The 22710-nt window shown below is 33.4% G+C and overlaps 1 protein-coding gene across 8 annotated transcripts in view; it reads right to left on the bottom strand.

Moving 5' to 3' along the window:
* The window catches only part of LRBA (LPS responsive beige-like anchor protein), a 754452-nt gene that overhangs the window by 18868 nt on the left and 712874 nt on the right, over positions 1-22710 (bottom strand). For all 8 annotated transcript variants that reach the window (XM_012552173.3, XM_023505940.2, XM_031943309.1 and 5 more), the window contains 2 exons: positions 18738-18893; positions 13239-13406 (listed from right to left, as the gene is read on the bottom strand). In XM_012552173.3, coding sequence (XP_012407627.1) covers positions 13239-13406; positions 18738-18893 — 324 coding nt within the window. The remainder of the gene's footprint in view (positions 1-13238; positions 13407-18737; positions 18894-22710) is intronic.

Below are 22710 nucleotides of genomic sequence, written 5' to 3' on the forward strand. Positions count from 1 at the left end.
GCACAGTGTCACTCTCATGAAAGGGCTTCAGGAGACACTTCAAAATTCTGTCTCCCAAAAGAAAAATGAGGAATTTCTCTAGGGATTCAAGATCAGCGTGTGTGTGTGTGTGTGTGTGTGTGTGTGTGTCTGAATTCACTATACACATCAGAGGAGCACAAAACTTCTTCAAAGGTTTGAAAAATACTTCAGAGGGAATACTGCTGTTTATTGATCAAAAGAAACAGAAGCCATAATCAATACCTTTAAAAAAGAAAGCAAATGACTTATTTTAAAACCATGATTTCCCAAAGAGAAATTCATTCTGAAAGCAATAAGCTCCACCTATTTCTACATGCTATGCCCTACTTTGGAAATTTTCATTCACAGCTCCTCCTTAGTCTTCAGTCAACTTCCCTCTAACATTAATAGGAATTCTGAGGTGTTCTTCTGTATGTCATCAGGATGGATTTTTAAAATCCTAATCATTTTAGTAATTTTCAAATCCTATTTCCATAGTTATAGAAGATTTATTATTAAGCCTTCATGTAAAATTACACTTTATAATTCTGAGCTTCAGATAAATTGCATTTACCAAAAGAATTCTTATAACAGTATTTTGTTAAGTGTTTAAGAACAATCCAAGAATAACTAAAATTCAAATATTGAATTTTAAAATAAGTAAAACAATGTTTTTCTGTTTTAAAAATTATCTATTATGTTGTTTGCCTTCTCAGTGGGTGTGGAAGAAGTGGGAGAGAATTTGGAATTCAAAATTTAAAAAGAAAATAATGTCAAAAATATATAATAAATTGAAGTGTTAAAAAACTGATCAATTTATTTTCATAGACTGATCTCTTAAAACTACAATATAACTGTAAGTAAAAAGAATCCAGATCCTTGACTAAACCCTATAATAAAACTGTCAGGTGCATATGAGTAATAAACATATATTTACATATGGATATATTGTAATGCTATCTGGTACCCAATTTTTAAAAATATACATATACCCATCCCAATGGTGTTTTGTTTCATCTTAGTAACACTTTGCATACTTCCAAAATCCACATAAAACAGTGAACATGAAACTTTCAAAAAAAAAATGAGAATTCACACATAATAAAAAGGAGGATTTGCTGGGAAATATTTTTCAAAGCTTCCACACTGACTTCATAAAAGTTGTCAGTCTAAAAGGAAATTTAAATGGACGGCTATATCTTATTACAAAACAACAACAAAACCCCTCAAAAATTGAGAAGTGTTTCTCTTCTTATGCCCAAGATTTATTTCTTCTTTTTTTTTTGTCAATATGATCACATTTGCTCTAATTTTTCAAAGTTGACGGAATGGGCAAGTTTTGAAAATGCTTACATCATTGCTTCTTTTAAGTATAGCAAGCTTCTCATTATCAGTTGAGACACTTTTGGCAAGTTCCTCTTGTAAACAAAAACAATGTTGGATTACAAATGCAAAGGAAGTAACAATGCTTTACTCTTTCAGCTTATGAAATGGACCTCTCTACCAAGAGATTTGCTTTCTTTCCCATTTTGTAGCAATGGCATTGAGCTCCAAGAGGCCATAAGAAAATGTGAGTACAGGTTTTAAATGGGAAAGTTTACACTTGTACGCATTCACATTTTCAATAAGATTCCTCAAGGAGTATGTCATATTCAAATTATGGGGAAAATCTCATTATAAACGACACAAAAAAAGGGTTGTGCATATTAAAAATTTTTTTAGAATGTCTACTCAAGTAACACCAAGTTACAAAATATTAAAGCATAATAGGTTTCTCCAGTACTCACAACGGACAACACTAAATCTATGACCCTATCATCCTATGATCTTCTCAAGTCCTTTGCTGAATTCACTGAACAGAATTTACTCTTCAGCTCTACCCCTTTCTTATTCATTCATTTGGCAAATACCGCATTTATTATAGTGTAGAACGCTGCATTAAGTGAAGTAAAAAAATGAAGTTTAGGCAAGAAATAGTATCTGTCTTCATGGAATTACAGAATAAGATACATAATGTGATTAGTGCATTTAAGAGTGGGGAGGAAAGATCATTTTTAAGTTTTAATTTTTCTTAACTACTGGGTGAGTAAGGCAAGGTTTTATGGAGATCACACAGGATTTGGATTTTAAGCGATGGATGGAACTCTTGACAAACACGGAGAGGACTATGTTCTAGGAGCAGGAACCCCGTGAACAAAGACCCCAAAAGAAGGGAATTAGAGAGCTCATTTGTGTTGTGGGATTTGTCTGATCTTCCTTGGGGGATGGGAGAGGTGAAAGAGAGATAACAGTCCAATTTATTTGGACTGTAATAATAAATAATAAGAAATAATTCAAGAGATGATGGCTACAGATGACTCAGAGTTTGATTACTAGGCAGAGGGATTTGAACAGCAGCAAGTCAATGAAGATTTTTGAGCTGAGGTAAAATGACCATGTTTTTATTTAAGGAATACTGTTCTACAGTGCTATGACAGATAGATTGAAGCAGAGCTGTAGAGGTGGAAAGACATACAAGGAAGCTATTACAGTGGCTCAGGAAGGTGATAACGAGTTGATTGTACGTGTAGTTGCTTGTACCACATGGTCCTAGTGAAAAGAGAAGAAGGCATGAGAAGTTGAGAAAATACATTTCTTTCTCTTCTTTGCAGAAATAGGTGACTGTGGATGTGAAATTCTATACTTAATTTGGCAGATATATTTGATTAGCTTTTCTGAACATTTCTTTCCATATTTAAAAAAAAAATTTCATTATTCCTAGGACAGGGGAGAGAGAAGAAAGAGGTTAGTGTTCAGGATAGCTAGATAGTGCTGTGGATAGAGCACTAGACTGGAGTCAGGGAGATTCATCTTCCTGAGTTCAAATCCAGCCTCAGATACTTACTATCTATATGACCCTGGTAAAGTTAATCTGTTTGCCTTAATTTTCTCATCTGTAAAATGAGATGGAGAAGAAACTCTAGGGTCTTTGTGAAGAAACCCCAAGTGAGGTTGAGAAGAATCAGACGTGATTGAAACAATTTTATAACAAAGCAATTGAAAATGAAGAATGCTCCAAACTCTTACTCATTCTTTCCTTCCCATTACTGTCCAGGGCACCATCATTGTTCCACTCACCCAGATACTACACCTAGGTACTGTCCTAAAAGAATTCTCATTCTCATTCTCATTCTCATTCTCATTCTCATTCTCATTCTCATTCTCATTCTCATTCTCATTCTCATTCTCATTCTCATTCTCATTCTCTCTCTCTCTCTCTCTCTCTCTCTCTCTCTCTCCCTCCCTCCCTCCCTCCCTCCCTCCCTCCTTCCCTCCCTCCCTCTCCCTCTCTTCTTCACTCTCATTCTCTCTTTCCCTCCCTTCCTCTCTCCCTTTTTCTCTCTATTCTTCCTCCTTCTCCTTTCTCTTTTTTCTCTTCCTCTCTCTCTCTCTCCCTCCCTCCATTTCCCCCTCTCTTTTCTCTCTCCCTCCCCCCTTCCCTTCCTCCCTCTCTCTCATTTTCATTCTTTCTCCCTCCCTCTCTCCAATTCTATATGTTACCAAGATCTGTTAATATTTCTTTTATAATATCTCTTGGATATAGCCCCTTCTCTCCTCTGACACTGTAATCGTACTAAAATGAGCCCTCATCACTCCATGTTTGTATTACTACACCCGCTTGTAGTTGATTTCAATGCCACAACCCTACTCCCCTCCAGTTCAGTTCTCACTCGTGTGACGTGTCAAAGTGATCTCCTAGAACACACATTATCTTCCTTGCCCTTAACCATCCACCATGACTCAATAAACTCCAGTTGTTCCCTATTACCTCTGGGATCAAATATAAAACCCTCCGTTTGACTTTTATAAAAGCTTTTTGTGATCGGTCTCCTCCCCATATTTCCACATTCTTCTATCTTACTCCTCTCCACATCTATTGCAAACTAGTGACACTGGCCTCCTTGCTGTTCCTTGAGCAAGACACTCAAGCTCTCAACTCCAGATATTGCTCCTGCATGGAACACTCAGAACACTCTCTCGTCATCTCTGCTCCCTAGCTTCCTTCAACCATGGTTAAACCTCACCTCCTGCAAAACGTCTTTACTGATCCTCCTTAATGCAAGTGCTTCCCCCCTGCTGATTTTTCCACTTTATCTCCCATACAGTTTATTTCTACATAGTTGTTTACATGTTGTCTCCCCTATTAGACTGGGAAGGTCCCTAACCTCAGAAACTATCTTTTATCCTTCTTTCCATCCCCAGAGGTTAGTAGTGTTTAACACACAGTATGATGCTTAAAATAATCAATAACTGATCCATCTCCTAAAAGAGAAGTGATGGATGGACTCAATGTTCCGAAGGAGACATTGCTTCTTGGACATGGTCAGTATGGGAATCCATGTTACAAGGATTTTTTTCCAAGTGTGAGGGAAATAGAAGGGAGGGAAAAAAGGCGTGATTTTTAAAATGAGGGGAAACTGAAATGTGGGTGATTTATCAAAGAATATCAATAAAAAATTTTAAAAGAAAAATAGAAAAGGGGATAGCTTGGGACATGGATATATGTTGTCAAGGAAGGGAAAGAGGGAAGAATTAGACATAACTAAGGTTTTGAAAATGGAAGACTAGGTCAATGGCAGAGCCACAGACAGAACTCCTCAAGTCTTAAAGTCAGAAGTGTCAAGAAATCTCCTATACCACTAAGAAAGAGATCAAAGAACTCAGATAAGGAGTAACAGTTAAGCTAAATTAAGGTATCCCCACCTTTCTCTTATTGTCTTCAAAGCATTTTTCTTCATTAATTTGCGATTTCTATGATTCTTAACTTAAACTTTCAACTTCATCTTCTACCTCATTCTCCAGGTATAATATACAAGGTATTTCTAGCAATGCAATTAAATCCTTTTATTACAAAAAGATCTGAGTATCTAGTGGAATTTATTATAGTGGAATTATGACCACGTAACATTATTATGTAAGATTTAATCCTTAAAAAAGATAACTCCTTGTTTGGGCTATTCAAAATGTCTTTTCAACAACTCATCTACTAAACCACAACCAATCCTTTGAAATATCTTCTTTTCACATTTTTTTTTTTGTATATTTCTTCCATGGGGCATGTGGAATTCACAATTATATATTTAGATCACAGAACTGCAGAGCAGAAATGGAATTTTGAGAACATGTAGTGCAATTTTTACTTTGTAATGATGAAGAAACTGAGGCACAAAGAAAGAATTTTAATCTGTTTCAGCAAAATATGCAGATTTTTGCCAAGTGTAAAGGGGAGTATGAGGAATAAGCATTTATATAGCACCTCTTATGTACTAGATATTATTCATATCTGAGCCTCACAACAATTCTGTGAGGTGCTACAATTACCTTCATTTTATAGTGGGTGGAAATTCAGGTAAACAGTTTATGTGACTTACTCAGTGTCACACAACTAGTAAGTGTCTGAATCTAAACTTGAACTTGGGTCTTCCTGACTCCCGGACCAGCGAGTTATCCATGCACTGTGCCTCTAACTGATAAAAAACAACCCATAGAGTTGGTCTAGGTCATCTAATCTAAGTTTTCATTGTGTATGAGGAATCTGAAGCTCTCAGTGGCCATGACTGGCTCAGAATCACACAGCCAGGAAGGAGGAATCTGGGGTGAACGCCAGAGTCCATGCTGACTCTAGCACTAGTGAACGATGCTGTTTAGGTTTATCTAAAATGCCTCTAAGCTAGAGCTGGCTCTCTGAAGAGAAATAAATGATGGCACATCTTTAAGTTTATCTGCATTACTAACGATTGAGAAATCGCTTTCTCTAGGATAGACAATCAAGAAAACAATAAATTAACCACTGATTTGTAGCATATAGTGATTTCCAAAGAGGGAGCTGTCTTGGAGCCGATTCCTGCATATCCATGAAACCCAAACTGTTCTGATTCTGAAGAAGCGTATTTCAGCATATGGGGGAAATGCATTGTTAGAATTGTGAACAAATAAAAGCAAAGACATAAATGTACTTACCATTATCTAAATATAACACCCTTTTTCTTCCTACTTCAAAATAACTAATAATAAGAATAATTCCTAATATGATAGTAATAATAATACAATAGCAAAAATAATAGTAATAACAACTCAATAACTAAGCTGACATATGAAAAGACAAACTAGGGGGGCAATTTGTATACAGACAGCCAATTTTAGAGTAAGGAAGAACTGGATTCAAATCTTATCTTTGGCACTTAGAACTAAAGATAAGTGACAAAAAAAACCCCCAGTACTGCAGTAATCAAATCTTCTTGATTAAAAATTCTCAGACAAGAATTGTTGATCTGTTTTTTGATGGAGGTAGTTTTCTAAAAATGAACTCTTACTTCCCCCACAAAAAAGGTTTTATTACTGAATTCTTTTAAAACTCCTAGTTTCTCTGAAGCACTTATTCCTTTTGCTTTTGTGTATGAAGTCATCAGGACCCAGGAGGACTTGCAAGAAGGTAAAGACAGTGGTAGTGTCAGTAATAATGGCAGCAGCAGTAGTGGAGAGAAGTTACTATTCAAGTTAAAAGAAGATTCCTATAAAAAGCTTTAAAAAAAAAAAAGAATAAAAAAAAAACCCAGAAGATAATCTGAGATAAATAATGCTTGCTTTAGGCAAGCATTATAAAAATCAAAACAACTCTACATTTGATCTCTGTGTTAACAATTTTATAGGAAAGTTGATTTTTAAAAAATGCATATCCTATTGATAGTAGTCTAGAAAATGAAGACATTAACTTGTCATTGTTTGCATTTATTTTTTTTTCTTGGAGATAGTCCCATTTATTATCCAGATTTTATATTGAATAAATTCTCTTCCTACAATTTCTTTTCTTTCTTTTCTACACCCTCATGAAAAAGAAAAATAAAGTTTGAATGTGGAGATAAATTCAGTTTCACAATTAAATGGATGGTCAGCTCACTTTTCTACTTGAAAGTCTCTTAAAAACATTGTTCAATGACCGTAGAAAATTTTTGCTATTTATTTTTTGGGTTAAATGCAGAGAAATTTTAAAATTAAATTTCCAATGTGAGTATAGAGAATAGACCATACAACTTTTTCTGCAGTTTTAATGTTTGCATATGAAGATATTCAGACAAAGTGTCAAATTTAGAACATAAATCACCAGTTCTCTGTTGTTGTAGTTATAGAGCTACAACTTAAGGGCTGAATGGTATAGTCATTTTTTTTTTCCTGCAACTAAACAAGGTAAATAAATATGATATATTGGTACATCATCCCACCACTCTGCATATGGTGTACATTAAGGGTGTATTCATTTGCCATATGAATATAATTCCTTTTACCACATCTACTCTTAGTTCCAAGCAGTAAATACAGAGTTGTTTTGCCTGGAACTTGAGGGCCTGCATTACATCATCGAGCACTAACCATCTTAGACCTTCTGGAGAATTTCATGCATACAGTTTTTGTGACACCTGAACTTGAATATTGCCAACACACCAACTTGTGGAATTCTTCAAGGGAAGAAAGCAGCATATCTGGCCATGAGACAGACATACTAATGCTACAAGGGAAACTACAGCCATCACTGTAATGCACATTTGGCTCCTTTAAAGATGCAAATCTCACTATGGATAAGGGGGTCTAGGATATTCTCTGGCACCAAAAACCTCATGCTTCATATCCTTTTGTTAAAATCATAAAACCTCTACCACAATTAGTACAAACTGGGATAAAGTCTCTTGGACAAGATTATCGTCTCTAATTCTTTTCCTAAAGTGAAGTTCAACCAACTGACAGTCTCATAACTGTTTATTTTTAGCACATTTTTTGAAAAATATTCAGGTGTAATGCTTTCTGTCAAGTAGGAAAATCCCCCCCCCCCCATGTTTCTAAATACCTTAGCTGTTCTGCAAAGCAGAAAAATAATCATTTTTACAATCACTTTTTAAACATAATAATGTTAAATACAAGTATAACAACACAAAGAGGTACCATTTCGATCCTATTCCACACAAATTTACCTTATATGGCAACTTAAAAAAAAATTAAAGGTACACCTGTATTATTTAGCAGATTTCTCCAGATATTAGTACTATTAATTTCCCAGTGAAGACCAGCAGATGGTGCTCTAAGACACTGACTTCTATACAGTAATAATTGTTAGTTTCTATCCAGCCATTTTTTGGCAAGACAAAGAATAAGGATTTATCAGTAGCTTCAGTGAAAGATATTATGTTTTACCATAAAAAGGACATAATTCCTGTATATGTGCACAAAAATATACATATGCATAAGCACATACACAGAAGCACCTAGTAAATAATTCACACCTGGACATATTATACCACCACTTTTCTCATAGAGTTGATGTGCAATACATGTGCATATCGGCAGTATTTATGTTCATATGGTAAGATCATTCTAAATTCATTAAAAAAAAATTTAGAATGCCTCAAAGTTAGAATTCATTTTTAATTATAGGAGGAATGTCTCATTAGGGGGATACTGGTAAAATTAATAACAGTAGGACTTACGGTAATGACTTAAGTGATTGATGAGAGTACAACAAAATGAAGTTTTAGACAGAGAAAAAACAGGGCAGCTATATCATACAGTACTTTAAAAAACAGCTCTGTGGTCTGTTCTTTCTAGCCTTATGGTTAATAAAACCTTCTTTCTAATTAATGGTGCTGAAATATTTTTTTAAAGAACAGAGTCATGTTGTGATGAAAACACACACACACACACACACACACACAACTAAAATAGTTGCTCTTTTTCCTCCTACGCAGACGCCATTCTCATAAAGCAGAAAGCTGACATAGATTAGCATGTCTGATTGCAAAGAAAAAAAATGCCACCTTTCAATCAAATCAAAACCAGAATGTGCAAATGGAAAACTACCTCACTGAGATCCTACAAACACAAATCTAAGTCACAATTTAACAGTCTGTAGATGCTTGTCTCTAAGGCTAATTACCTAGGGATTAAAATGCACACATACCCACCCATTCACTGCCTTAAAGTAATTAATGGGCTTTAACTCTTTAAACCAAACTGTAACTTGGTTGTATTTTTATACAAGAAATAGTTGTAAATAATAGCAATTACTTTATACTTTTCAATATATGATACATAATGACATTTCAATGCTTAAAATGTTGCAAATTTCAATATAATAACTTTGATGATTATTTATTTCAGCAATAAGTAGTTATGAAATCAAGACTTCAATAACATAGGAAAAAGGAGCAACTCAGGAAGAGCAAGCCTTTCTCTCTGGTAGGACTCTCCCTCATGAAAAAATAACTAGGAACTAACAACAAATGTGAGATGTTTCATTTATATATCAATGCTATTTCTAATTAATTTGTAATAAGTACACTTTACAAATTGTTTATAGTTTATTGTTCTAGATATGTAGAAAAGTATTTTTCACAAAAAGTTAATAGTGAATGATTGTCATTCAAAGACAAAAAATTCTAGTAGATCTGAAAATGTAGTATTTGCAATATAACAGGCCAATTTCATTAAACACAGCTTTTTTTTGTCTAGAGTTGTTATATAGAAAATATGAATTAATTTGACTTTGCCCAGATGATATACATATTAAAATTGGGTAGCATGTTATTTTTCATTCTCTCTCTCTTTTTGTTCAAACAGTAATAAAGCTATCGACTTTACAAACCGCACTAGTATTAGATCCGGAGACAGTGAAGTGATAGAAAGGAAAAAAAGAGAGAGAGGCATATGGCCTGAGTAAGTAAAATTAAATTTCAAAAGCAGACTTATTCTCTTGACTTTCAAATTGGAAAAACTACTCCATAACTAAATGAGACCTATAAAAAACTGAAAAACAACAGGCCTAGAGATTTCTTTCATGTGCTTTTTTTTTTTTTTTTTAAACCACATAGGAAGGGAGGAAACTTCTAACTCAATAGTCTAAGTAAAACAAATTATTATATGCATCTCTGGGCTTTGTATGTATTACTATACGTGCAATAAAAAAACACATACTTTGTTCAGATTATACACACTTAGCTATCAGACTGAATGTGCAAAAGTTAAAAAAAATACTCATCTGGTAAAAATGTTCTTCTGAAAATTAACCTGACTTCAGAAATTGTCAATGATGTCATCCACACAATAACAGGTACTAATTTTACACACATATTTCTGAATAGTTCACAGTCCAAACATGTTTTCTCTCTCTCTCTCAAGAATTAGAGACAAGGGTAGAAAAAAAAAATTAAACTAATAGTTGTTCTATTTAATTTTCTTTTTGATACCTCAGAGAAAATAATGACTCTAAATTAAATTGTAGTATCTGTTATGTTTAAAGGTCAGAAATGGAGTGTAATGATGTGGACAAAGTGGTGGATTTGGAGTCATGAACCTGGTTTGAACCTCAGTCCATCCAAGTGCCACCATTGTAACTTGGAACAAATTCCTTAACTTTCCCTTTCCTCATCTGTAAAATAAGCAGGCTGATCTAGTGGGCCTATATAGTCCCTTTAAACTCTAAATCTATAATCCTATGAAAGAGACATAATTTGCTTTGAGAAAATTAATTCAGCAAAAACACATTGCTGTCTGTCCAGCATTTAAACTTCTTGCACTACTTTCACATAAACATAAGGAAGAGTACCAGTCTCTAGACAAACTGAGCCTGTCTGTAGTCAAAAGTCTTTTATAAGTCATTGGATTGTCCAGAAAGTTGGTGTTTGTCTAAGTTGTCTATCTATTTAAAGGGCTTTATTACAGCATTGTTATTATCATTGCTACTCCTATTTTATAGATTAGGTGAATGGATCTTTCAGTGTAAGAAAGGTTATTAATAATAATAATAATAATAAATGATATATATATACACATATATATGTAGCACTTTGAAGTCTGTAAAGTACATACATGATCTCATTTAATATTCATTATATCCTTGTATCGTATACAACAGATTATTGTTCTCATGAACAAAACTAAGATTGATAAAGTGTCTCAGGGGGAAGCGAAACCCAGGTCTTCCAGCTTCATCAATACTCTATTCACCCAAGTTTAACTCCCAATTTATGGCTCTAGCTCTTCAGTGTCGTTCTTTATAAGATATTAATGACAAGTTCTCCCTCCCCACCTTTATTATTGCAGCCTCCTATAAAAATATTTGGAAATTCTTACTCATTATGTGAATTTATCTTTCTTAAAGACATCAACAATTAGTTGATGTGAAACCCAATAATTTTAGAGATGCAAAGGCATAACTTGTGTCATCAGGGACTTTTAAAATTTCATTCTAGAATAACCAGATCTCACATGGAATGATGGTCATCTAAAGTAAGTGAAGGTATGAACCTCAAATCATCACCTATCATCAGCTCCCATTTCCCCAACCCCCTGTTTAATAAAATGCTGGCAATAAATGGTTTAAGAAAGATAAGACTGGATAGACTTAAAGGTGTTTCTAAATATCTGTAAATAAATAATACAAAGTGACTGATTTAGCAATTACAATCATCTATGGAATTATTTTCTGATGAAGATAGGAAAAATAAGTTAGATTTGAAGGTTAATAATGAAAACTACAATGTACGCTTATTAAAAATAATACTCAGAGGAAAAACCCCATCAGCATATGGTTAATGTGTTCCAACCACATGTAAAATGGAGGTGCAACAGAACTCTCAAATTTGATCTCAAAACACATTGTGGCACTGCACATCAGCCCTACACACTTTAAAATTCTTGATTCCCCTAACATTTGGAGGGAATCCTTCTAGTTTGGTTTAAAATGTAGACACTTGCAATTCATCACAGAAAACATTTTGCTTGGGTACCACATCATACAGTCTCTGATCATCAATATTCAAAGTATTTATGCAAACAGGATTGGATCTGATAAATGTGTTGTTCCAGATTATTCCAGATTATACCAGATAAAATATGTAATCTCCATAAAAGTATATGTAGAAATTTAAGCACAATCTATTAAAAGTCAACGATACATAAGACAGATTTTAAAGTTGTGGCTTGTTTTTTTAATTGAGAGGCAAAGGTGACATAAATAGGTACTACTGAACTACTTGGGTAAAAACTACTTGTGCTTACCCTAACAAAATAAATTGCAAGTTGCTTCAAATTAAGAAACTGTAAATATTTAAGAGCAGTTAAAGTGCTCTACTTTGTGAAATAAAAATCTAATGCTATTCCTGCAGTAACTCTTCAATGTTGTCATAATCATTTTAATTAAATTCTCATTTTTCAGGTGGTCCCTTTAATTGTTTTTTTCCTACTACTTAATGTGTTTTTTTAAAAGCCATTTCTTTTCCCCAGCTGTGTGTGATTGGTTTTAATGGTAGCTACTTCCTTTTTTGCCTTCTGTGAATTACACTTTTAAACGGTTGCACGTTTTGTGTTTTACTGCTTCAGTGTAGTTTCATAAAGAATTTTAAGGCTGTTGCTAAACATTTTCATTTCCCATCTGTAAAACTAAAAGTCAGTGAGAAATATTCCAGATTGGCCTTTTACAACCAGTTCCATTTTTTAATATATAAATGAAAGGACATTATTACACAAATTGTGCAAAAATCTGGCTTAATTATTTTTCCAAAATTACAATTTTTATTTGCTCTTTAAAAATAAATAGTTGGCAGACAAAATAATTTGTGGCATCTCTTGATTTGGAGTAATGGCCAATTGATGACACATTTATATTTTCCTTGGTGGAATGCTATTTTCAGTTAGGACTTCAGACTTTATTTACTCTTTAGACTTTGAGGGAAGCATGGAACCCAAAAATGTGATTTTCAACTTGTGTTTCAGTCATCAGGGGTCATACAATCGTAATAAGACCACCTAGACCTTCTTTAATTTAAGCTTGAGAAATTAAAATTGTTAATTTAATTACAGAAAAGAAAGAAAGAAAGAAAGAAAGAAAGAAAGAGAGAAGGAGAGGAGAGAAGGAGAGAAGGAGAGAAGGAGAGAAGGAGAGAAGGAGAGAAGGAGAGAGAAAGAGAGAAAGAGAGAAGGAGAAAGAGAGAAAGAGAGAAAGAGAGAAAGAGAGAAAGAGAGAAAGAGAGAAAGAGAGAAAGAGAGAAAGAAAGAAAGAAAGAAAGAAAGAAAGAAAGAAAGAAAGAAAGAAAGAAAGAAAGAAAGAAAGAAAGAAAGAAAGAAAGAAAGAAAGAAAGAAAAAATATCTACAGGAGAAATTTTATTACCAGCCAAATTGTAAAAAGTTTTCTGGTAAAATAAATTGTACTTACTGCCTGGGTTATCGCCAATTCCATTGTTCTTCCCATTCCAATACCAGAGGAGGAGTGTTGCATCTCGAGACCCAGAAAGAATGTAACAATTTCCTCCAATGTATGACTCGGATCGGGCAAGGCAAGTGACAACATCCCAATGTCCAAATACTACCTGGATCAATTTTCCTGAAATACAAGAGATTGATTTTTGGCTACAAATGGCTGCTCATTAATTTTTATTTCTATATATTCATTAAAGAAGGTAAGAAAAACTTCTGTTTAGAATCAGAATTCATTGCATTATTCTCTATATCTTAGAAAAATCACAAAATTGCCTATCTTAAGAAATATTCTATAATTCTGAATTTTTCAATTATTTAGTCTGATCTCTTCCATTAATTGTGATTAATAAAGGTTTATTGCATTCTGCTTATACTTTCTCGGATAATATATATATGTATATATATACATATATATATATTTAAATGCAACAGGTCATATGGGAATACTTCTAATATTAAATACTGAAATTACATAAATTTGGAGAAAGGACGAATTTATCCTAGATTTTTAGACTAGTTGGTCATTTCTGTTTGTTGTTCCTTTGATTACTTATACCAGCTGAAATTCATTCCATAGAGAGAGTGATGAAAAACAAACTTATAGTTGTTTATTCAAAGGTAAATTTTCAGAGGGAGAGCAAGGAAGAGTGAGGTAGAAAGAAGGAAAACCTCAATAAGACTAAGAACACAGGGAGATTATGTGTATATGTACACCCATGTATAAAATATATACTTATGTGCAGAGTACATTAAATATGTGTATGAAAATGCATATAGAGAAACAAAAAAAGTATGTGTATATGTACATATGCTTATGTACACATACACATAATAAAAATACAAGTTTGGTCTTCATTTATCCAGATATACTGGCACATAAATTGTGGAAATTCTGTAGAAATTAAATCACTAGAACAATCCTTCCATTCCATGTCTACGTCTCGCTAGTTAGCATTTTACTATCTGACTGCCTCACCTCTAAATTTCATAAAATAAATAAATGAATGTTTTATATAGTGTTTTAATGCATTAATATCCCCATGGATTTCTATCTGAATAAAATTTTCAGCAGAGTCCCAGAAATGATGTTCAAGGACACGAGGAGAAAGCCTTTATGCTTACAAAACACCACTAATATACATGCAAAGCTGATAAAAACTGTAGCTTATTACAAGTGAAATCCATGCTCTGTGAAAAGCAAAGAATTGGACCTGCTGCATATATAAATTCAAGCTGCCAATAAGTATCAATAAGAAAATGTGATTACTTTTAACATGTTTTGACGTCTTAAATTTTATTTAAATACATGAGACTACTAAGAGAAAAGATATAATTTTAGAAATCAAGTACAGAAGTGAGGAAAACATAGAGGGAAAAGTAGGAAAATGACTAAATACTTTGTTTAGTTGTCTAATATTCAATGAAAATGATTAATTCATGATTGACATTTTGCACTCAAGTTTAAATATAGTTTAAAATATACAAAAAGTTTAAAAATACACTTTAATCTCAAATTACCATATTAATTCATTATTAATATGAATGTGTGTATTAATATGAATATGTGTACTCTGTTGTAGTATATTTGTATTATTACAAATAAAACTGAATCAATTTTGCACTTGGAGACACAAATACCTGGGTTCAAATCCCACCTCAGATACTTAGTAGCACCGTTAACTCCGAGCGAATCACTTACCTGCTCTATACCTCAGGTTCCTCCTTATAAATTCCAAGGACTAAGCTCAAGGGCCTTTAACGTCCATGCTTGCTACTCTGTAGCAGCACAGAGACACTGGCCTTTCCTTGCATTATATAAGAATGTGGAGCACAGAGCTGATCGAAAGGAGGTAGTTAGAGAGGGAAAGCAGAGGAGACATTTCACAGCTAATCAAATGCTTATTGTTTTATATCAAAGTACCAGGCAGGAAGTGACTCCTAGCAATGTACTCAAAATGCAAGGGATATGGCAAATATAAGTGCCCAAAGCTGAAAAACAGGACCTGTTTAACTTGCTGAAATGGAGTTATTTGGCCATGAACTTCATCCTATGACTAGCAGAAGACACCATATTGGCAACAGAGTTACTGCACTGTCTGTCAAAAGAAAAAGCATTCTTTTGTATCAAAGTCAGATACATTGTGATATTGCAGATTGTTTTTTAGTTTCACCATTAGAACAATTTATACTGAGTGGAGCAGTTTGTTAAAATGCAAAAGTTATTAATTATGATAATTATGGTAATTACCAGAATTTTTCTATTAAGTTGTGAAATTTTTCAAGATAGCTTAGATGATTAAATAAATTAACCTTATTACTTGACAGAGTTATTTTATACTTCAGATCCAAATCTTAAAAATACTGCATTTTCCTTTTCTGCCTTTAATGGCCTTCCTCTCAAGTGTATTTTGATATAGAGATGTGGCTAAGGTTCACTCCTCCTAAATAAATCTTAGCATATGAATACCTGCTGCTCTCTTTCCTAAATTATTTTCTGATAATCTCATAAGAATTCCTCAACCTTTTGGGGGTTGGGGGGGTTGTTTCCTTTAATGCCAGCCCACCTCTCCACACACTAATATCAAATATTACAAGCACTGGGCTATCCTTTTTTTGACAGAACACATTTTCTAGTTAATGTCTTATTTGACAGCTAAGCTACAAATAAAAAAAAAAAAAAATCAAGCTCAGGACCCTGAATGACTGAATCTAAAAGACTGCCTGAAAATAATTCCCACTGGTGGGGGAAGGTTTTATTGTTGCCTCTCCTTCAATAGTTGTGCCCAGAAAATATCATTTATGTTAAAAGAATTTGTTTAAAAATTATTTTTTCAAAATTCTGAAATCTAATAAAGGAAGAGGTTTTGTTTTTTTCTTTTTAAATGCTAAAATAAAATTGAATTTAACACTTGTGAAACCTTTGCCTTTAGATATTAGTGATCACATAATCTTTTCCTCTTCCCAAGCTTGGGGAAAATATTCAATAATATGCTTTTTTTTTTCATAAAAAAGGAAAGAAACAAAACACTTTTTTTGTGTTGTGAAAGAAAAAAACAAAAAACTATGAGTAAAAAATTACTTATAGTGAAACTTACGATAGATTTTGTTTTGTCCACAGGATATTATAAATCAAAAAGAAATCATGAGAAAGTTTTTTATTTATTTCTTTATATAGACTTTTCTCTCAGGTATAAATATTTTGTTTTTTTTCATTCTCTGGGACAAGATCAGTTTCATCCAAATGAAGTTTAAAAGTTTAAAAAATAAGTAACCCTTAATGAACACATTAAAGTAACACATTTATGTAGATTAAAAACTCCACACAGATAAAGACTTAGAGCTGTATTTCTTTTGGTAAGGTTGAAAAACATAGGATGTAATATACATTGTTCCAAGAAATAAATGTATACTGGAGACATATAACAGGAATTCTAAAATGGGGGTATCTTTATAATCAAACACTTTTAAATTTTGACTTGGTGGGGCAATGACTATATGAAGAAAACCTGAACCTTTTTTATTTTGCTTAACCTTATTATTGTAAGATTTATTAAATTTAAATTTAAAATTTTAACAAAACCAATTAAATTCATTTTACAATAATTTATATCTGAATAGCAATTTTATCACTAGCATAATGATAACTTCTCCACCACTTGGAAGTATCTCTCTTTAGCTTCCTTTGTATACATATTCCTACTCTCTTTATTTTAAAAACATCTACTTGAAAATACTACCTCCTAATCATCATAACAAATAATCTCAAGAGCAGAATTTGTAGGGTGATGTAACAGGTGCATAAAATGCAAAGTCAGCTCATGTCAGAATGATAACCACTCCCCCCAAAGGAAGGGAGGGCTAAAACTGTGAAATGCAAAATCAAAGGAAATATATTCTAATGGGAAGATTTTGTGGAAAAGTGGCTATTTGCATAATATTTCTCAGAAAGCTAATAGGTGCAACTTCTAGTAAAACTTCAATATGCAAACCCTAATAAATCTTGAAAGAGTCTGGTTTGCCCTCAGTATTGTCCTTACTAAAAAATGACTGAGAAATAAAAGCTGATATGGAATAATTTAGTTTTTAAAATACAAACACAAAATGCCTCACAAAAACAACTTAAAGGGTATGTATGCCTAAAGATCAGTACACATCTGGTTCAATCTTTTATTCTTATTTCTTGACTGAGAATAAGAATGATGGTCCTGAGGAAACTCAAAATCTGAATAATAAAGAATAAAATTCTTAGTGAATTATTTAGTAAGGTAGGAAAATATATTTTGGAAGGATTGTGCAACAAGATAGTAATATAAAGGATTATCTGTGAAACTTCTAGGTAATCAAAAATTTCAATTAAATCAAGCACTATATTTCTAAAACATTTCAAGATTTTATTAGCATTTGAGTTGCATATGTCTACTATAAATTTCACAGAATCATAAAGTTAGAGGAAACTGTGTCACTCATTTAATCCAACATGTAACTTCATAGCCACTACCATTTCATTAACCTAAAAATGGAAAACACATAATATTTATTCTTTTTTGAATAATCTATTTTAATGGCCTACTTATCATACTATTATTTTTATTAGGACTCCCTTAGTCTTATATTATTTTCTAGAAACTCTTAAAATATATTAGATGAAACTTAACTAGGCTCCATAAGTTCAATATGTTGTTCTTCACTCTGGAAGAAACTCTTTTCCCTGCAAAGCTCTACAAAAACTCATTATATTAGTTCTCATGGGGTAATATAGTTGAGCATGGTGTATCCCCTTAGGCAGATGCATGTAAATGAATATACGGACCTAATACTTTTATGCTATCTTAACAAGAGCTCCTGTCATGCATAAAGCACGAGTCAGCTACTTTTCTTCATGATGGTGTAGTTTTCAGTAGGATTCTATGCAGAATTGGGTAAAGGAGAAGAAAAATCGACTCCCAAGAGGTATCCTTAATGAGACTTTGTAGAGGCAAAAAACCACAAAACAAAACAAAACAAAAAAAAAAAAAAACCAAAAAAACCCCCCACTCCTTCCATATAAAGTAACACAAAAATGGAATAACACTAGATATGTATGTATATTCCCCACAAGCTCATCCATATACACAAAGCACATACTATTTACATACAACTACTGTGTTCCAAAAATGATCACCTATAATCCAAATGAATTTTGGTTGAAAAATCTTTGAATAGAAAAGGTTACTAAGGATTAACTTAACAATGGCCTACAGTGAGCACACCCTGGATGGGATAAAAAGGTAATGTATTTCTTTCTTTCTCTCTCTCTCTCTCTCTCTCTCTCTCTCTCTCTCTCTCTCTCTCTCTCTCTCTCACCAATCACAAACAAGGTCATTCTTGTTCAAAGAACAAATATGAGGAAATATTCTAAGCATTTCAGTGTTTACTTGTATAAATAGAGATGAGTGGTGAAAAAAATGACATTTACCTGTATCTGTAGAATAGACCCGGAAACTCTTGTCCCAGAAACCACAGACAAGAATATAGCGGTTGTCAGAAGTGATGACAAAGCACTGGGAGTGGACCTGAATACTCTGGTCTAAAAGGTCAGTGATTTGCCTCCTGTGCATTCCTATATTGCTAGCTATGAAGGATGAAAAAAAAATAATTAAGTATACATAGTCAAAGAAACTCTACACTTTAATCAAGCAATTAATTCTTTTTGGGAGAGGGTGGTGTGTACAGGCAATAAATCCAAATACAAGAATACTTCTTTCATTTAAGGCAATACACCCCACCCCACACACAAAATGCACATATTTGTTGCAAGAATGTGAATAGCCAGATTCAACATCCTAGCAAAAATGTCTTTGCCTAGGGGATAGAAACAATAACATGTTACAATTTTAAAATAGTATACAATCCACAGAACATGCATTATAGCTCTTGGGTAAATCTAAACCAGATTACAATCACAAGACTGTATCACAGATCAGTTTGTATTCCTGACAATCTCATTACAACTATTGTCATGAGAATGGAGTCATGTTGTGACAGTCTATTACCTTTAACATTTTGTCACAGGAAAAGATATTAGAATTTAAATGTCACATATTCTGTGAAATATCACAGCATCTTGTACTACTTTAGCTCTAACGGGTCTTTAATTTGACTAGATGTGCAATCCCAATCCCCTGTTTACAGGAGCACTATCATGTAAAGAGAGGAGAATGACTATTTATTAAAGATATGTGTAATTGAAAAAGTTGAAGCAGAGAGTATTGCTGTTTTCCTGAATCTTATTTAAGCAATAAAACAAGACAGAGTGACTAGCACACAGTGTTTCCAAGCTGCTACAGAATGCGTGAACTGAGGTTTATCTGAAGGCACAAGGGCAGACAGAATGACATCGAGACACAGGGGAAGGGTAATAATCCTCTGAAAATAGACTACCAGGGGTGCCATTATCAGAAAAAGAAATTATACTCAATAAGCCCTTCTTGATATTATAAAGTTAGTTATATAGAAACCTAAGTTTCCAGGGTCCTAAAGCATGTTTCAACCCTGACTTAAATAAGATCGCTTTTTCTGGAAGAAAAAATTGATGCTGAAACAAAATCAGAAGTGGTGAAAAGGTAATATTAAATCTTTTCCAACTAAGATTCTTTTTATAGTCTTTATTTTTTTTCTGAAAACACAACAAATTCACTGTTGATGGATGTAGCACAGGTGTAGAGATAAGACTCAGGAAGTAACACCAAAAATAAGTTATTTTGCGTCTTTAGCACTAAAATGGTGAAAAATGTAAAATTCTAATTGAAAAAATCTAAATGCAACTCATTAAGAGCAGTAATTTCATGTGGGATTTTGGGGATTTGTAATTTTTTTATATTTTTACTGGAAGAGAGATCTTATTAAGAATAGAAAGCAAAGTGTATTAAGAAAAGGTATTTTCAAATTAAAGTTCTGATAACATCTATCACAACTTCATGCATTGAAGGGTATTTCATAACTATTACTGAATAATGTAGACTTCTGATGCCTTTCTGAATCTTTGGCAAAGTGGTCAGCAGTAGTTATGAATGCATAAATTTTTGTGGGTAAGATCTTTTCCTCTCTCCTTTCAAGGACTCAGATGTTATGAAGATGAGAAAAATCTTTTGTCATAACTTTGAAAAAGCAATACTGGTTTTTGAAGGAAGAGATGCATTTTCCTGTGCAATAGTCCCATACAAATCCATTCAATTTCATAAGATCAAGACAGAGACAAAAACTTGACCATCACAGAATTAGCATTCTAAGTAAGGGTTATTCTATATTTACACAAATCCGTCCTTATATTAACTTTACTCTAATTATGCATACTTTTAGTGGGCAGGGGTCAAGTCATTTTGAAAGACTATGAAAGCTCTGCATAGTCATAAATGTGGGTGTAAGAACATTGGCCAAGTGACAAAAAAGTTAGATTGGTTCATGGTTCTCAAACATAAAATATCCACTTGGAGCAGATATGGAATTTAACATGATGACATCCATTATTTCAAATACTTCCACTTAACTGTATATAACTTAACTCACTGTCATCAACTAAACCTTATTAATTCAAAATAACAATCGTGGATGAGGGAACAATAGTACAAATGACATGCATATTCTACAACACTTAAATGAAACTCTTCAAATTCTCATCATAAACAAAAATTTTTATGGGACTAGAAAGTAAAATAACAATCAAAAACTGAAAATGCACACTAGGCCTGCTTGAGATAACACAGAAGAATTAACTACTGAATTCATATTTTAAATGCAATTAAATTGAAATTACTTATACTATATATAAAATATCAAAAATTCTGAATTTAGAAAATCCAAGCTAATTAGATTTAATACATTTGCTACTATATAACACTACATTTATTCAGAGAAGAAATTTAAAATGACTCAGAAAATGGATTCTTTTGTTTCCTCAATTAAAAAAAAACAAACTCTGTAATGTACATTCAAAATTACAGAAAAGTATCTAAGGTGGTATTCCAAGCTTTAGGCAAAGACATCAGTGGTTCCACTGGAATTATGTGTATTTTTATGTAGAAAGAGTACTTCTGTGATATGTGCTTGAACTGTGAAAAATTAATAAATTAGTTGGCTTTGACCTTAGACTCCCTCTAGTCTATCATAATGATACATTTATAAATGGCAGCACTTTAGCCCTATAGTGAAATAAATAAAAGGCTTTAAAGTAGGAAAAAGGTGAGTGGCCATGTATAGAACAACTTAGATTTAAAAAAAAAAAAAAAAAAAAAAAAAAAAGGCACGCAATTTAGAAGTGCAGGCTGTATTGTTATATCCTAATTTAAAAAAACATAAGCTAGGGAAATGAGCTCAAGAATCCAAAGAGTAGTGCTAATAATAGCTTCCCATCATTTAGGAGAAAATACTAGTTTTTCCATTTCTAAAACTATTATTGAATAGAGGGAGGAAGAGAAAGAGATTCTGACCATTTATAAGAACACATTCCCTACCTCATTTTAGTCTCAAAGGCCAAGATGAAACATTCAAGTTTTGGCCAAACCACATTTGATCTCTGACCATGTAATATTTAAGGGTATAAAATGCTAATATGGACATATAAAGTAACCAAGCATGAAAGGCACAAAAGCAAATTTGTTTTTCAATGCTGTATGTACAACAGATACATTTCATCTCAAAGGGGGTCTTCTCTGTAGACATCTCTCCTCTCTGCTCTCCCTTCCTCCCCCTTTCTCCTTCCCCCCTTTCTTCTTCCTCCTTCCCCCCCAGTCTGTCTCCCCCCCCCCCCCTTCCCATTTAACTTCCAGTGATGATCTCCTGGGCTGCTGGGTCCCAGGAAAATGAATACTAATATCTTAACATTGCTATTGGTGGGGCAACATATTTCAACTTTGAAACTGCTCTGTGAATGCACATTAATCCCCTCAGCCCAAACAGCAGATCCATGAAGAAAGGATTGATCTCCTTTAATGATGAAGCCCCAGCACCACGGTTTTATTTTTCACCACACAGTGCTGCTAAGAACCCCACTGTTATTATGAAAATTTCCCCAGCAAAGGAGCTCCATCACATTACCGGTGCACCGATTCATCATAACGTGCCTCGCTCCTGCTCATCAACAAGTCTGAGTGATGAAAAGATCCAATATTATCCTGACAGTACTTCATGCGCATTCTCAATCACACATTATTACAGCATCCATATTAATTTTCAGTGACACGCGTCCTAGGCCTGTTCAAATTAGGCAAACCAACGAGGGGGAGTTGATGAAATACCAGCATAGCCACAGCTCATTGCATTCCAATTTGCATGCAAATGGTTTATCAGGAAAATTCCATTCCCAGCAACCAGCAAGTGAAAAACAACCGTAATCTACACTTCAGGGCCACCATACAGAGCTTAATGAATCGCAAAGAGAGAAGGAAGTGACA

Source organism: Sarcophilus harrisii, chromosome 6 (assembly GCF_902635505.1).
Source record: "Sarcophilus harrisii chromosome 6, mSarHar1.11, whole genome shotgun sequence".
Classification (NCBI taxonomy): Eukaryota; Metazoa; Chordata; class Mammalia; order Dasyuromorphia; family Dasyuridae; genus Sarcophilus; species Sarcophilus harrisii.